Below are 15,874 nucleotides of genomic sequence, written 5' to 3' on the forward strand. Positions count from 1 at the left end.
TCTGGACTGAGCGACACAGCAGTTGAACACTGAAAGCCAGGCCTTCCCAAACGTCACCCCCTTCCCCTTGGGCAGGAGCACAGCCCAGCAGCTGTGCTTTTCTGATCGTCCCCTTCGCATGCAATCCCCTGTCGACTTCAGGTGTGCAGAGCTGGGTGCAGCGCGGCTGGTACTGGGCGAGGTGGGAGACCAAGGAAACCACTGGACACACCCGGCTGGGCACATGGGGATATGTTTGTTTTTTAACAGTACAGAAAGCTGCTACACAACCAATGAAAAGTACAGGACAAGAGCAGAATGGCTCAACAGCTGGAGGGTGCAGGTGTGTGTCCTAGAGCTGCCTCAAGACTTAGATTAAAACCACCCAAGTCCTTATAGTGTCATGCTGTCACTGCTCTTTTAGTCTGGTGACCGGGTGGCTCCGGGCTGGAGCTCTGAGGAGGAGTTTAACCAGCTCCTGCTTTGGTGGGAGATTGTTTTTAAGAAATCCCTCCCTTGCAAGCCCCCTGCACCCCTCAGAGTTGGAGCCTTCCTTTTCCAGGGGGCTGCTGGCACTTCTATAACTAACATGTGGGACGCTGGGATAGCAACAGCACGGATCTGAATGAAAGCTGCAAACCAGCCCAAACTGCTACTCTGGGCTCGAAGCAGGGAATTTATTTTGGAAGCTGCTCCAGAAGCCCCTCATGGCTCATGTGTCAGCTGAAGCATGAGGTGTGCTCCAGCTGGCAGCTGGCCTGATTTACATGACAATCAGGAGCAGCTCCACTGTCAGGCCATGAAATTTGGGTGCAGCCCAGAGAAAGGCCTGCTGGACCCTCGCTCTCCATGCTGCATCTGAATTTCACTGCAGCTGGACTCCACAGGGCAGAAACAAGAGCTGTGGTTCCTCCAACCCCAAAGATCTGGCCCTCTTTTCCAAATTTGGTAGAGGAGAGAGAGGGCATGGTCCAATGACTGGGGCATTATTTGTAGGGCCCTACCCAATTCTCAGCCATGAAAAAAGCATCACGGACTGTGAAATCTGTATAGTAGAGGGTAAAAGCACACAAAAGACCAGATTTCACGGGGGAGACCAGCGTTTCTCAAATTGGAGGTCCTGACCCAAAAGGGAGTTGCGGGGGCGGGCAGGGGGGTTCACGGTATTGCCACCCTTACTTCTACTTTGCCTTCAGCGCTGGGTGGCCGGAGACTGGCACTTGTTGGTTGGGCACCCAGCGCTGAAGGCAGCTCCCTGCCAGCAGCAGCCCAGAAGTCGGGGTGGCAATTCCAGACCAGGCCACCCCGACTTCTGGGCTGCTGCTGGCGGCAGCTCTGCCCTCAGGGCTGGGCTCCCCGCCAGCAGCCGCCGCTCTCCAGCCGCCAGCAGCAGCCCAGAGCTAAGGGTGGCAATACTGTGACCCCCCTACAATAACCGTGTGACCCCCCCACACACACACACAACTCCTTTTTGGGTCAGGACCCCTGCAATTACAACACTGAAATTTCAGATTTAAATAGCTGAAATCATGAAATTGATTGTTTTTTAAGTCCTGACTCTGAAATTGACCAAAATGGACCATGAAATTGGTAGGGCCCTAATTATTTCAAATCCCTTGACAGACTGGTCCCCCCCCACCCAACTGTTACTATACTCCCTTCGCAATGCTGCTGTTGTGCACTAAAGATGAGCTTTGCAGAGAGCTGTATGGGACTGGTTGTGCTGGCCACCCCTGGGTTGTCTCCTTTCCCTCTTGTGAACATAGCCTCCAAGCCAGGCTACCTTGCCAGCGGTCCACTAACTGCAGCCTGCAAGGTTCGAGGGGCCAGGGGTCCTAAGCAGAGCCAGCAGTGGTGCTTCCCAGCCGGGACAGGACGACATAGCCCCGGCCCAGACACTACTGCGCACACAGAACCGCAGGGACAGAAGGCAGCCACACGCCCAACGCCATGCTACAGTGAGGCAAGAGACGTTGGGTCGGCAGGAGAGTTTCTTCTCCACAATGGCAGAAAATGAGGATTCCCCAGTTTACCCAAGGGAGGGTGGAAGGAGGGGAAGACCTGCCCCCTCCCCATCCCTCCTTTGTAACTGTCTTTTAAGAAAGTTGCCATGGCTCCTGAGGCAGCCTTGGCATTATTTGGTGCTCTGAACAAGGGAGGAGATGAAGACTAGACTGCCCCGGGGGCTCGGCGGGATGGACAGCAGCAGTTGTGAGGGGAGCCTGCGAAGACATTCTAGCACCGTCCGGCTCCCCCTGCAGAACAGCTGGGCTTAGTGAGATTGGGCCGTAGGAGCATTGAACAGGCTAACCCCAGCCCCGGGAGGAGGTAGGAAAAGTTTGGTAACACGACAGATTCCAGGTGGACAGCAGGGGCTAGGAGTGTGGCAACAATTCAAGTGAGGCTAAGGTTTGAAGGGGACAGGATGTCCAGCTTAGCCCCTCTTGTTTTCTGGGCACAGCACAGGCCCCGTTCCTCTCCCAGGCCCCCTCGACTCCGTTCTGCTCCTTAGCATGAAGCAGCTTGTGTCAATGGTGAAAGGATCAAGTAAACACAGCCTCTCCTGCCTCACCCCAGGGCCCCCTCCAGCAGAATCTGTGCAGTCAGGCTCATGTTCCCATGCTCCAGCTCGCTTCAGCCTAATCCGGTTTGACCACAGAAAGATGTCTGTCCAACTGCCCCCGACCCCATGCCACTTCCAGAGATGGAACTGGGCTTCCTTGTAACAGCGGCAAAGCAGTCGTAATTCAGACCCATGGGTTCCTCGCAGCCACGTGAGCTCACAGGAGCCAGCCCCACTGCAGAGCTCCCTGGGCAGGCTTGCAGTGGGAGATGAGCACAGGCTGCTGTTCCCAGGCTGGCATCTTCAGTAGTGCTGCTCTTACACTGGAGCTAAAGCCCGTACAGGTGTAAAGCCACAGGGACGAGAATGTGCTTCTAGCAAGTGATGGCTAAATCCCACCTTGGCTGGCGGCCCCCAGGCAGCTGGGTTCTGCTCTGAGCTACAGCACTTCATTGGGGAAGAACCAGCGTGGTTGTTTGCCCCCAGGTTCCTTGGACGTTACCTCCCTCCTGCCCTGAGGGAAGAACGGAGGCTTTCCCCCGCTCCTAACTCGCCTGCAGCCAGAGGGCTTTTCTCCAGAAAGACGCAATTCTCCCCAAACCTGCTTTTCCCTTCCGTGCAGCCGGGCTCTCTCCTGGCCCTAGGCCCTGCCCTTGCTGCTGTCGGCCTGGCCAGGTTTTGTACAGAGTGAGCAAGAAAGGGTTAAAAAAGTGCTAAGACAGCATGCTGATGATCTGTCTCCTCGCTGGAATTCCTTGCCCAGCAGGGCCAGTGCCCTGGCACAGCTGATCCACGTGCTACGGCCACACTGAGGGGGGAGCTTTGCATTACACGGAGCCAGCAGGGTTTGCTCGTCTCTCTAGGAGTAGGGGTCTGTTAAGGTCACAAACTGTCTGGAATTGGGGGTAAGTGCAAGAGTGCACACCCTCGGCTTGGCACCTTGGCTCAGATCCCACCGTGGCTCCCAGCCTCCTAGTCCTCCTGGGGCCTCTCCACCGGCAGGAAAGTGTCTACGATGCCTGCTTGCAGCTCCGAGTCACTGAGGTGTTTCTTCTCCCGCCCCTGCTCGCCTTTGGTCCTTGTCCAGGAGGGGGATCGCAGGCACCCGGCCCGAGGAAGGGGGGGAGGGTGCAGCCCTGTGAGGAGACAGACATGCTAAGCAGGCACCTCCCGCGCCCCTGCCAGCCCTTTCAGTGTTACAGGCAGGTGCTGGCCTGGGCTGGGCTTGCTCCACAACAGCCGCCGAACGGGCAGCAGCAACAGAAACTCCCCCCCGCGCTCGTCTCCGCCCCGCTCCTGAGGGACCAGCTCTAGGCAGCATTCAGGCCCCGAACCCCAGGATCACTGGTGAGCCTGCTAAGGACCCGCCGCAGCTAGTGGGCTGGGACCCTACAGCCACAGGGACGTGGAGTGAGACCCTCAGCTCCTTCCACAGCCAGGAGCCCAAAGCGCTAATCACCTTTGCTTACAACCAGCTGGGCCCCTAGCAGTGGAGAGGGCAGAGGCCTGTATCTTATTGCCAGAGCCATTCAGTGCCTTCCTCCTCGTGTTTTAATTCCTTTGGGTCAGATTCCTGAGCAAGCTAATTTGCAGTCAAGTCAGGGGCAAGAGGGTTTGGGATTTGCGCTGGGCCTGCTTTTCAGAAGTGGAGGTGCTCTGAATCATGTGTCCCCAATTTCTATGGTGTTCAGCCCCATTGTACAGGGGTGTGGCACATAGCCTCCTGTAAGCTATGCAAGAACTTTGGGGAAACTGAGGCAGAGAAAGAGTCTGTGTCTTGCCTAAGGTTACACCAGAAACCTTCCAGTCCTGTGCCCTGCCCCACCTGCCTGGGTGAGTGATGGGGCAGATGCACTGGCTAGTTGCAGGTCCTGCTGTGGTAACTGCATGTGCAAATCACACCTGCCACTTTGCATGTGCACTCAAGGCCACAGACGTGCTGTTCATGTTCCCCTTGCCTTTGCATTAAGGGACTCGGCGCAGATTCAGAGAGGATTTATTACCACGTGTCTACGTGGGCAAACCGCAGGTAAACCCTGCACTAGCTCTTTGCGCCCATCTGGGGTGGGCACCTGGGCTGGCAGGTGCTGACTCATCTTCCTTTCGGGGCGTGGTAGCGTGAACTTGGTGGCGTTTGACGAGCATTTTACACACGCCCCTGGTGCCCATGCCATGAGTGCGTGCCCACACGCTGTGTCGCAGGAACCAAGCTGCAGCAGGGAGCTACCTTCGGCTTCAGCCATCTCCCTAGTGAGAGTGCAGGGGAGTTCTGCTAATTGATTCAGGTCACGTGTTCCCGCTGAAGATGCTAAAGGAGCTGATTTACATATTCATTAAATCTGTTTCACCGGGCCGCAGCTGCTGTTTCTGCATGTGCCGAGACACAGACTGGCGGAGCAGGAGCCCCAGGCTGATGGGGTGCTGGGGGGACAGAATAGGTGGGAGCCCCCCGAATGCCCAGGGCTGCCCGTGTTCTCAGACAGTGGATCCATGTTAGTGCCTGCGCAATAGATCACTTCCTTCCCGAGCAAGTGGGGAAATGCCAAGTCCCTCACCCCAGAGTACCAGCCTCCCCTTTGCACAGCAGCTGGGACTGACCAGCTCAGATCCCCTGTGCTCTGCCCTGCCCTCCACCCCAGCACTGCAAAGCTGCTTTGGGGCCATCCCCTCAGACAAAGGGCTGCGGCTGAACTGAAACCCAAGTGCCTCCCCCTTGTGCCCCAAACAGGGAAGCAGCCCTGCAGTGAGACTGCACCCCACCTGCTGCAGACAGAGTGGCAAGCTAGGGTGTGGCAGGCCCCAATGTGCAACCTCCAATCCACTGGTGTAGGTGAGCATGTGCGCCCCTCACTGCCCCACGCTCACCGATCCCCTGACACACACACTCCTGCCCAGGCCCTCGCACCCAGAACTACGGCAGCCCCACGCCCCGGCCCATGTGCCCTTGGTTGCTGCAGGGGCTGGCCCAAGCCCTCGGACAGTTACATGATGGAAGGGAAGAGCCTCCCATGGAGCAGTGATGCCCCGTGGAGACGCCCCTGTCAAGCAGTATTGATTTGCTCAAGATGCATGGCAGAGCTGGTGCAATTTAATGAGGCCCCCTGCTGCACTCTGTCACAGGCTGTGGCCCACACTGGGTGGGGTTTGTCTGCAAAGGCCTGGCTCCAAACCCCCTCCTGGCGGCCCCGGGGCTCAGGCTGCGCTGGAGGAACTGACGAGGCTGGCCCTGCCTCTGCTCCTGGGCCTTGCTGCTGCCTTCCCCAGCGAGGCCAGCCGCACTGCAGGCAGCTCAGGGGACGCATGGACCACAGGAAGGATGTGCTGATCCCACGCTGCCTATGGCTAGGGGAAGCAGCGAGGGGGCCACACCCTAGCTGGGGCAGGCCTGGGTCGTTAATAGTGTCCCGTGTTGTGTTTAGACATTGAGCTCACTGGGTGCTGCCTCGACACCCCCCCCACCCCCCCAGCTGAGAGAGACAGGGACCCAGGTGAGTGGAGTTGTCCCAGTGTGTGGGGGGCGGGGCAGGCCAGGCTGCCCACCCCCGGGCTGGGCACACTCACCAGCAGGGGACTCGCTGGCGACGTTCTCGTCGTCGGAGTCGGCGAAGACCTCGGCGAGCTCCTGGTCCGACATGTCCGTCAGCTCGGTCAGATCCAGCAGGTCGAAGTGCACCTCCAAGGAGGACACGCTGCTCAGGGGCTCTGGGGAGCAAAGGTGACAGCTCAGGGATTTGGGGCCAGAGTAATGGCCCTGCTTCCCTCTCCTTCCGCATGGCAGATCCTGCGCTCTCACCATGTATCCACAACTGGGGAATCTCCCCCTGGAGTCTGCCTGGGGGAATGAGCCCCTGGAACCAAGACAACCTCTCCCTGGCTTGGAGCCCTGGGGCTTGGAGCCCTGGGCGGGAGGCAAGCCCAGGGCTGGAAGGGATTCAGTCCTGGGGGACAGGCCCCTGGCTGGGCTGGGCTGGGACCAGGGCAGGGGGAGGAAGGAGCCCTGGGGGCAGGCCAGGCCCAGGGACAAAGGAGCCCCGGGGCAGGCTCCTGGCTGGGCTGGGCCCATGGCAGGCCCTAGGGAAGGCCTGGCCAGCTGCACAGCTGTGAGCGGGGGGGGGGGGGGATGCTGCCTTGTACTCACGTCTCCGTTCAGCAACCTGCAGCAGGCCCGAGCTGGGGATGGGGATCCCGCCTTGCTCCTCGGCAGGGGGGCTGGGAGGGTCCTCCACCGGCCCATGTGCCGGGATGCCAGCGGCTCGCTCCAGCGTTTGGGGCTCTTTAATCCGTTCTATAATCACAAAGCGCTGCCGATGTTAGATACCGAGAGACCGAGCCCTGGGCTCTGCACCCTCTGCCCCCCTCCCAACCCGTGCAGGGACGAGGCCTCCTCTGCCCCCAAACAGCCCCCGCCAGCAGGCAGGCACTGTGTGCCTTACTACATGGCTGCTCCAGCACGCTCCTGCCTCTGGGATTTCCACCAGCAAGGTGGGGGATGGAGAGAGAGACCCCTGCACTGGCATCTCCAGCCCCCCTTCCCGGGACAGCTGGGTGCCTGGCAGGGCAAGGGCCGGCGGGATGGAGCCTCTCCCCATTGGGACACTGGCTCCGCTCCAGCCTGTGCCGCGAGTGGCCCGAAACCAGGAGATGGCTTTGGGGGTCTCCCAGCCTTGGCTAGGCCCCTGCAGCGAACGGGCCATGGAGGCTGAGCTGCCCAGTCCCCCCAGGTGGGTGGTAGGCACACTCGCAGGGCTCTCTCTGCTGCTGCCTGCACCACTCTGGCTCTGGGAACACAGGGCTTTGCTCTAGTCCCTTCCCACAGCCCCACGCCTGCTTGCTCAGGGGCTCGGAGGGGCACTTCCGCCCTGCCACAGACAGGCCTCTTCCCTTGCTCTCAGCCTCTTCCCTGAGTCACATGTGGCTACCAGCTGCCTCTGTCCCTCACATGCTCTGCCCCTGCCAGTTCCGGTGGCTCTGGGGCACTCATCTGGCGCAGTTTCCCAAGCCGAGGAAGGCCATTTTGAAATGACAGGACCGGGGGGGGGGTCAGGGAGGCTCTGGTCTCTGCCCTCATCTCCACACCAGAGAGGAGGGACACGCACGCGGAGCAGTTCAGAGAGCGCAAGCCACTGCGCTCAGCTCCGCAGCCACTGGGGGAGACGAGGGAACAGCCTGCGCGGGGGGAATGGGAGGAAAGGGCAGTTCCAGACACTGCACTGGTGAGAACCCTGCCCTGGCTGCGGGAGGGGGCAGATGGACCTGTACCAGCAGCTCCACACGCCCTGCCCTGCACAGGGACCCTTTGTGTCAGTCTAAACAGAAGCCTGTTCTGGGGAGGCCTGGAAGGCCGAGATAAGAGGCGGTTGGTCTTAGGGGGAGCAAGATCCAAGGGGTGACAGTGCTGAGCCAGACCCTGCACTGACGGCTGGCCTGAGGGCTGGGGCTGGAGCTTTCCCAAGGCAAACTTGTGGGGCAGGATGCACCAGTGCTGCCGGGAAGCCACAGCAAGGAGGCGTGACTTGGCCTGCAACCACCAGCTCATCTCCTCAGAGCAGGGAGCCCTGAGCGAGATCAAAAGGGCCCGCCGGGCCAGAGGTATCCCCCTGGAACCCAGGGAAAGGTGAACAGCGGCACGTGTGGACTGCTCTTGTGAGGGGACAGGAGCCACGCTGGGCACGGGCACACGGGCGGGGGGCGGCATGCGCAGGGACAGGGCCTGCACTGTGCTGGGCAAGCAAGGACGTGGCGGGGAGCGGTCACGGCTTTTCACGGTACCTTGTGAATAGGGCCAGCAGGGGGCTCGGGCCTTTGTGCGTCCTGGGGCTGGAGAGAGGGACCAGGAGGGAGCCGCTGTTTAGGGGTTTGAAGGGGCTTTTCCCCTGTCTGAGCTGGGCGCCCCGGGGCACTGGAGCAGCGCACCAGGGAAGGCTGGGTAACGGGAGGGAAGGATTTGTAATCAGGCTCTGTTTGTTAACTCCTGTTTGATTTCACTGCTGGAGAAACCCCTGGGAGAAAAGCTGTTACTGGGAAAGATTCTGCCCCGCCCCAGTGAGGCCTGGGGGACTGACAGGCCACATCCCTGAGACCTGCGGCACGTGCTGGCAAACCCCAGGGGCACCAGAGACCTAGGTATCCTCGTGACAGCAGTGCTAGGGTCATTATCGGAGTCGGGCACCAGTGTGCTGGGCATCCCTGAGGCCACAGTATTGTTAACAAGCAGGGCACACCCCAGGTCAGGCCTCGTCTGGACATCCCACAGAAGGAAACAGGCCCACAAGCCCGTTTTCACTGCAAGGCAGGAGAGCAGCTCACTGAGCTGGCACCAGGTGACACTGGGTTGGGGCCAGGAGTTGCAGCCATCTTTCTGGAGCGGACCCAAGACCCCAGCCCTCAGGGCTGGAACCACAGCAAGTAGGAGCTGCTTGCTCGTCTGAGCAGCTGTTCTGCATGTCATTCTGCTCCAGGTGCAGAATGTCCTTACCAGGGTCAGGCAAGGAAAAGGAAGCACAGGACTTTAGCTGCTCAGGATGGTGCCTGGCCATGCAGGTTTCAAAAGCATGCACTGGGGGTGGTTTGGCCTGAAGGGAAATGTGCTGGAGCCAAGCTAGCCAGCAAGCCTAATGCAAGGGAGCTCATTCATGCGTGTGCTGCAGCCGGACGGCTGCACTAGAGCTGCCCATGCACCCAAAGGCCATGCGCTGGGCCACCCTGAACAGACACTGTACGCATGCAAAGAGCTTGTGGACACCCCGGCTACATTCACTGTCACCAGACAAGGCCTGACTGCTCCCACTGCCTGTGCGCGGGACTTCGCTGATTAGATGGGTGGCCAGTAGCCGTCCGGGTGCAGGAAGCCTGTTCTTGCCCCAGGTCTCCGTTAGCTGCCACTCCATACGGGAGGCTGCATATCTACACCAGCTGAATATATCTGAGAGGAGGCTTGCAGGTTCCTGCTGTAGGGATGGGGTCTCCCCCCACCAAGGGGAAAGATCCTGGGTCTCCCCTTTAGGAAACATCAGGCAAAGGGGGAGCCTTGAAAATCAATTCTAAACCAGTAGAGCAGGCGAAAGAGGGTCACTGGGGCCCGGGCCGGGAGCAGACCAGTGGGAAGGCAGAGCTAGGCAGTCAGGCTCAGGGCAGGGCTGTGTCCCATGACCCCATCTCTTCCCGTGTCCACTGGGAACTCTCCTGGCTGTCAGCACGTGGACGCTTCGGGGGGGAGGGGGGCGGTGTCGCACAGGACGGAGGGATGGAGATGAGATTAGAAAGAAGGGCTTATTGCTGCAGCTCCTGAGATCAAGGCCCCACTCTGCTGTCCATCTCCTGCCCAGCTGGCCTCACAATGGGGGTTCATGGGCAAGGGGGGCTCCACACTGATTTCCAGTGGGAATATATTAGCCAGACCAATGGAGGGGAACTGAAATCCTTCCCACCCTGACTGAATCCAGCAGGGTGACCAGATGTCCTCATTTTATAGGGCAGTCCTGATATTTGGGGCTTTTTCATATATATAGGCATCTATTACCCCCCACCCCATCCCGATTTTTCACACTTGCTGTCTGGTCATCCTAGAATCCAGGCAGGAGACCTGGGGGGAGGGATGGTGCTTTACCACAGAGTGACCAGATGATTAACATTTCCCTTAGCAATGGTGGGGGGGGAGCCCTCGATTCAGCCTAATCTGGACAAGGGCTGTAGGAGCCTGTGTGGGTGGGGAGGGCAGCATGCTCCTGAGCTGCTGGTGATGAAAGGGCCCAGTGCACCTGGGGGATGGCTGGCACACATGGGCACAACATGCTACATGCCCCATTTCAGACCACCTGGGGCTGGGATTCGGCCCAGGAGACTTGGTGCGTGGAAGGGGGATCCACTGCCCCTGGGGTGGAGTTCAGAGCACGTTCCCCTGCTGAGAAGGAGACATGTGCCCTTGAGAGCAGGGGCCTGCTGCGCTAGCTGTAAGGGGCCCTAGGCTGGCGGGGTTCCGGAGCTCAGTATACCAGTGCCTGGACGCCTTGCCTGCTGCAGCTAACGTCCCCAAGCCTCATCAGCATGGGTTACCCTGCGTTATAACCCCGGTACGTTCAGCCACGGGAGATGAACACACCGCCCTTCTTCGGGAGCCAGGCACTAGCCTAACGGAACCTGTTTAACTGGCTCAGCTCCAGCCATAAAACTGTCTCCCAGATCCAGTCCCCTAATTTACCAGCAGAAATCCTGGCCCCGATGGCTCATTAAATGCATGCAGAGCTGCTCCGGCTTTGTTCTGTTCTCTCACACTGCAGGCACATGCCTCTCGGGCAGAGAGATGCTCACAACATGGGGACAGCCCGGCCCAGCGCAGACAGGTGCTGTGCAAACCTCCAGCACACACACAGCTGACCTGGCCTGCAGGCCCCTCCCTCTCCCAGTCTCACCCCACACCTTGGCCAATGCACCTTATCCGAACCTGCAGCACCTTGTGATGCTCCTGTCCTGCAGTCCCCATGCAGCATGGCTAGTGCCCCTCAATCCCAACCCACACCATCCCCCCCACCCCCCCGAAGCCACTTCTGAGCAGAGAACAGCTGCAGGGTTGTAATGTGGATGAATATCAAACTGGGAACCAGGCTGAGACTCGTTTTCCCTGCGCCACAATCAGGATTCAGCTCCCGTTTCCAGAGGCCAAAGGCTGGACCCCCAACCCAGCGGAACCCTGAGGATAGCTCTAGAAAGGGGTTCTGTCCTCCACTCTCTTGCCATCGCTGCCCTTTCGCGGGTGCCCCCACAGCTGCACCCTGGGGGGGGCTAGGATCAGTGTTACTCCAACCTGTCTCCTGTTGACTCATGTTAAACTGCAGCGTGGGCTGGCTCCATAGGGATGTTCCAGACAACCCCGGGTCATCCCCACTGGAACCCTCCACATCTTGCCCTATCTCCTCTCGGCCCCAGAGCCGCCCTGCCGCCCCCTGCAGGCACCGCTGCCCCCTTATGGCTCAGGCCTGCCTTGTTCCAGACACAGGGAAAGCCTGGGACATTCTGGGGCCCTGAGACACGGGGCAACGCGGCATCGGAAGGTGAAGGCAAATTACACACACCAAGACACATACAAAGTTCGTTGCGTGCAAACCACCCACCCCCAAGCACACCACCGCATACACCCAGCCACGTGCAAACCCCGCAGGCAGTCCACGTCCAAGTGCAGCCCACACCCACCCACTGCGCACACCCTCCTGCAACCCCCACACACCCCAGGACACCCTGTAATCCCTGCACACCTGACCACACACATGCAGACACCACTGGGCACCCCACGCACACCCCCCCCAGACACCCCCGCATGCACAGCACACCTCCCCACCCCCACTGCACACAGTCCACCCCTCCCCCCGCGCCAGACAGCCGCACACTTACCCCTCCCCCCGCTTAGCTCTGCCACGGGCCACTCCCACGTCTGGCTGCGCTTCCTGGGCCGGCGGCCCCGCCTGGGCCCCACGCAGCGCCGGCGAGAGGCTGAGCCAGCCCCGGGGGGCACCGGCAGCTCGGCCCCGCACACCGCGGCTGGGCTTTGCTCGGGAAAGCCGCCGGGTCGGGCCAGCGGACCGGGGCGGGTCCCTGCGGCGCGGCACGGGCTGGCTGCGGAGCCGGCACCTGCCCCGGCCGGTCACCCGCCTTGGAGAGGCCGCGGCTCCTTCCCGTGCCCGGGGAGGCGTTTCCTCAGCGGGGCCGGTGGCTGCGGTGATGGGCGCGGGGCGAACCTGCCCGGGGCAGCCCGGGCGCCCAGCGCTGCGGGGAGCAGCCGCCTCCACCCCGGCTGAGCCCGACAGGGATCTCCCGGGCCTGCCGCCAGCCCTGCGGGGGGAAGGAGGCGCCGGGGATGGGCGGGGGGACGAGACCCCGAGCGGGGAGCGGACGCGGTTCCCTGCGCTCGGACCAACTTTCTCTGGCGTGGGAGCCCCCCCAGACCCCACCCCGGGGAGCGGAGCGGCCCCTTCCGCCAGCCCCCGCCCGGCACGGCGCTGTCCTCCAGCGCCCGGGGAAGTTCCCCAAAAGCCGCCACGTACCTGGGGTCCCCGCCCCACCGGGAGCCTCCATCCGGCCGGGCTGCGTCGGACCCGCGGCCGGGGAGCTAGGGGCCGCGTCAGGCCGAGCCGCAGCCTCCGGGTCCCCGCAGCAGCCCCGGCGCCCAACGCGTGGCCGAGCTGGGGGATCAGCGCCCGGAGCCGAGCCCCGCGCTGCCCAGCCGGCGCCGCATCGCCGCGGAGCGGGGCGGGGCCCGCAGCGGGCGGGGGGTGCAGACGCCGGCAGCAGCCGGGGACGGGGAAGCGGCGGAGACAGGTGCAGCCCGGCGAGCCGGGCGCAGAGCGGCCGCCCCCGGCGGGAGCTTTTCCCAGCCCCCTGGGCCGGGCCGGGCCGGGCCTGGCCGGGCTCCGCTTGCACGGAGCTGCCGGCTCTGTAGCGTTTGAAAGACGAAGCGGACCTGGGGTGCTCCTGGCAGCCGCCTGCCCACCGGCTGCGCTTCCCTCGGCGGGGCTGGCGCGGGGGCAGGGCGAGCGCGACCCGTCCTTGGCTCAGGCAAAGCTGCAGCTCAAGGAAACAGCCCCGGGCCTTGGAGGTGGTGGCGGACCCCGGAGGTGATGGGGGAGAAGCGGGATTCTCCGCTTTTCCGGGGACGAAGGGCACACTGGTGGGGTCCATGTGGACACGCCACTCCCGTCCCCACCCCCAAACTGCCCTCCTTGCTCCAACCTCCCCGGAGGGAGGCTGCACCCTGGCCTCTAGAGCAGCCCCCTGCATCTTTCCTGCCTCCTCAGACCCCCTGCCCTCGGTTTAGGGTAGCCAACTCTCCAGCGTTGTCCGGCAGCCCCCAGGAATGGAAGATTATGTCATGTGGTGAAACCTCCAGGAATACTGCTACCAACACCGGCAACCTCACCCCACTTTCCCATCTCCCCCTCCCACGTAGCTTTGGCCCCTTCCTTTCTGGAACTGCGAACTGCTGAAGGTACCGTGTGCAGGAAAGGCCAGGGGTCCCCTCCCATGCTTTCTCACAGCCAGAAAGGGGCAACGCCTCCCCGGGAGAGGGCTGCGGCCCTCGCCAAGCCGAGCAGCTCATCACACTCCTTGTCATTGCTCAGAACAAAGAGTCTGGAGCCCCTGGTGCAGGAGGGGCAGCGAGTGACATGTAGCCCCCCATCCCCAGCAGGAACAGGCGCACGCGCCCTGGGCAAAGGTGGGCCCCACGACTGGGGCAGAGCGCTGGAGGACAGGCAGGCGGGGAGCAGTGCGGCCTGGGTGGAAGCTGGAAGGTGTGGCGGACGAGGCTCGGAGGAACCTTGCTGGTACAGCTCGAAGAGGAAAGGAACAGGACAGCGTGGCACAGGGTCCAGAGGAGCCAGCAGCAGCACCGTGGCAGGCAGGGTGCCATGGAAACACAGCGGCCCTCTGAGGAGAGGGAACTAGGGGCTGGCAGAGAGGAGTGCCCCGAGGGAAATCTTAGGGATGCCAGGCTCAGGGAGGGAGCTCGGGCTGAGCTGTGTGTTGTTTCTGAGGCCTGGTCCACACCTCAAAATTAGATCGCCCCAGCCACGTGGCTCAGGGCAGTGAACAAGCGTGTGCCCTGTGCGATGTAGTTAGGCCCACCTGACCCCCACAGAGGTGCAGCTGGGCCTACGGGAAGGATTCTTCTGTCCACCTGGTTGCTGCCTCTCCGCGGGGTAGATTAACTATAGTGACAGAAAAACCCCTTCAGGCAACGTACAAAGCCCCGAGCTGCGGTGGCACAGCTGTAGTGGAGACATCAGCTGAGTTACCCGTGAAGCCAAGCCCCAGGCCTGAAGGGCACAAAGACCCTGTCGTCTGGGGCCAGCACGGGAACCAAGGGGAAGCAGTTTGTACCTCCCCTGCTCCCGGGCTGTGGGCAGCCTTCAGGGGTCCTGGAAAAGGGACCTAATGGAACAGAGCACAACAGCCCAGACAGGGCAGCGGTTCACGTTCCACCAGTTGGACTCGTCTCACCCACAGCCAAAGTGCTCATACAGTCCTAACCGGGATGAGCGTGAATTGGCAAATGAAAGCTAGCTGTGCTCTGGCTCCCATGCTATCTGACGGGCCCCTGCCCTGTGATTCCCGTTAATGCATGACAGTCAAAGGCACCCCACTGTGTCCCCCAATTCCGTCCCTCCCACACACACTGCCCAGAGCAGCACCTCCTGCTGGCTGCAGAGAAGTGACATCTCTGGAGTGCCGACAGGAGCTAGATGCAGTGGGCTTCAGGGCAGCTCACTGGGTGGGAGTTTAGGCCACTTTTGTCAAAACCAGGTGCCTAAGCTTAAGTTATTATTAAACTGAAATAAATTCCAGTCACGCACCAAAGTCAGGGTGGTCTGTTTCTCTGAGGGAATCACACTGGGGTCGGTGGCAGCTGTGGGGGTGGGGCTTGGTATTCTGCAGAACCCAGCCCCAGGATTTGAAAATTCTTGCTTTGGAGACCTTGCTGGGCAATTAGTGCAAATTGCAGCCATCTATTGTGGAGGTACCAGCTGCTGTTTTTTCCTGCTCAATTCTTACAGCACACGGTGCCTGACTAACGAATTGCCCTGCAAGTAGCTGCAACCTACCTAGTGACCCTCTTCGAGCAAACTCTGAACGATAGTAACAAATGCCCCAGCCTGGCCAGCGTGGAGATGCTGCCTGAGAAGAACAGGGCTCCAGCCCAACTCCAGGAGCACTGAGCTCATCCCTGCACAGGGTCAAACCGCAGCAGTGGCCAGAGCTCAGAATAGCCAGCAAGGCTGGCAGTGCTGTGGGCCGTGCGGGCAGACATGTGCTGCAGTGGGGTGGGCTCAGTCCTCTCATCTAGGCTGACATGCAAGAAAACCCTGCACATCTACCATAGGAACTTTTGCTCAAGTTTTCAGTGTATAATGCACCCACAGGGCATTAGCTACCAGCATGTCCCAAGAACACTGAGTCCCTGCCAGAGATCCCTCCAATTCAGCCTCTCCTGGGAGAGAGCCTTGCAGAGTGGTCTTGGGCCAAGTGAGTCCCAGTTCCCTCACTGCAAACACCCTTGGGATGCCAGTCTCAGGGAGGCAGACCAGACCCCAAAACACAAAGGACTTTATACAGCAGAGGCAACACCATTAGTTGCATCTGGAAACTAGTTAAAAGCCCTGGCATACTGTGCTCCCTGTGTGAAGCCCTGCTAGGCAAAAAGGCAGCCGCATCCTGCATCTGCTGAAGGTTATGAGTGGCCTTTGGGTGTAGTGCAGGGGTGGGCAAACTATGGCCCCCGGGCTGGATCCTGCCCACCAGACGTTTTAAGCCAGTCCTCGCACTCCCACTGGGGAGCAGGGTCTG

At 61.0% G+C, this 15,874-nt stretch overlaps 1 protein-coding gene across 1 annotated transcript; it reads right to left on the bottom strand.

The window, feature by feature from the left end:
- Window positions 1-216: 216 nt before the first annotated feature.
- On the bottom strand, window positions 217-13,055 carry DBNDD1 (dysbindin domain containing 1). The gene is made up of 4 exons (XM_084644695.1): window positions 12,577-13,055; window positions 6,681-6,827; window positions 6,104-6,244; window positions 217-3,678 (listed from the first exon to the last, which is right to left on the bottom strand). Exons 1-4 carry the CDS (start codon window positions 12,605-12,607, stop codon window positions 3,515-3,517), a joined length of 483 nt encoding a protein of 160 aa, XP_084500821.1. The 5' UTR covers window positions 12,608-13,055; the 3' UTR covers window positions 217-3,514.
- Between the last annotated feature and the right edge of the window lie 2,819 nt (window positions 13,056-15,874).

The sequence above is a fragment of the Lepidochelys olivacea genome, assembly GCF_965140295.1.
Source record: "Lepidochelys olivacea isolate rLepOli2 genome assembly, chromosome: 12".
Classification (NCBI taxonomy): domain Eukaryota; kingdom Metazoa; phylum Chordata; order Testudines; family Cheloniidae; genus Lepidochelys; species Lepidochelys olivacea.

Coding starts and splice junctions, on each gene's coding strand:
- DBNDD1 (XM_084644695.1), bottom strand. CDS start 12,607: ATGGAGGCTCCCGGTGGGGCGGGGACCCCAG. Junction 6,245..6,680: donor GCAGGTTGCTGAACGGAGAC/GTGAGTACAAGG, acceptor TTTGCTCCCCAG/AGCCCCTGAGCAGCGTGTCC. Junction 3,679..6,103: donor CGCCAGCGAGTCCCCTGCTG/GTGAGTGTGCCC, acceptor GTCTCCTCACAG/GGCTGCACCCTCCCCCCCTT.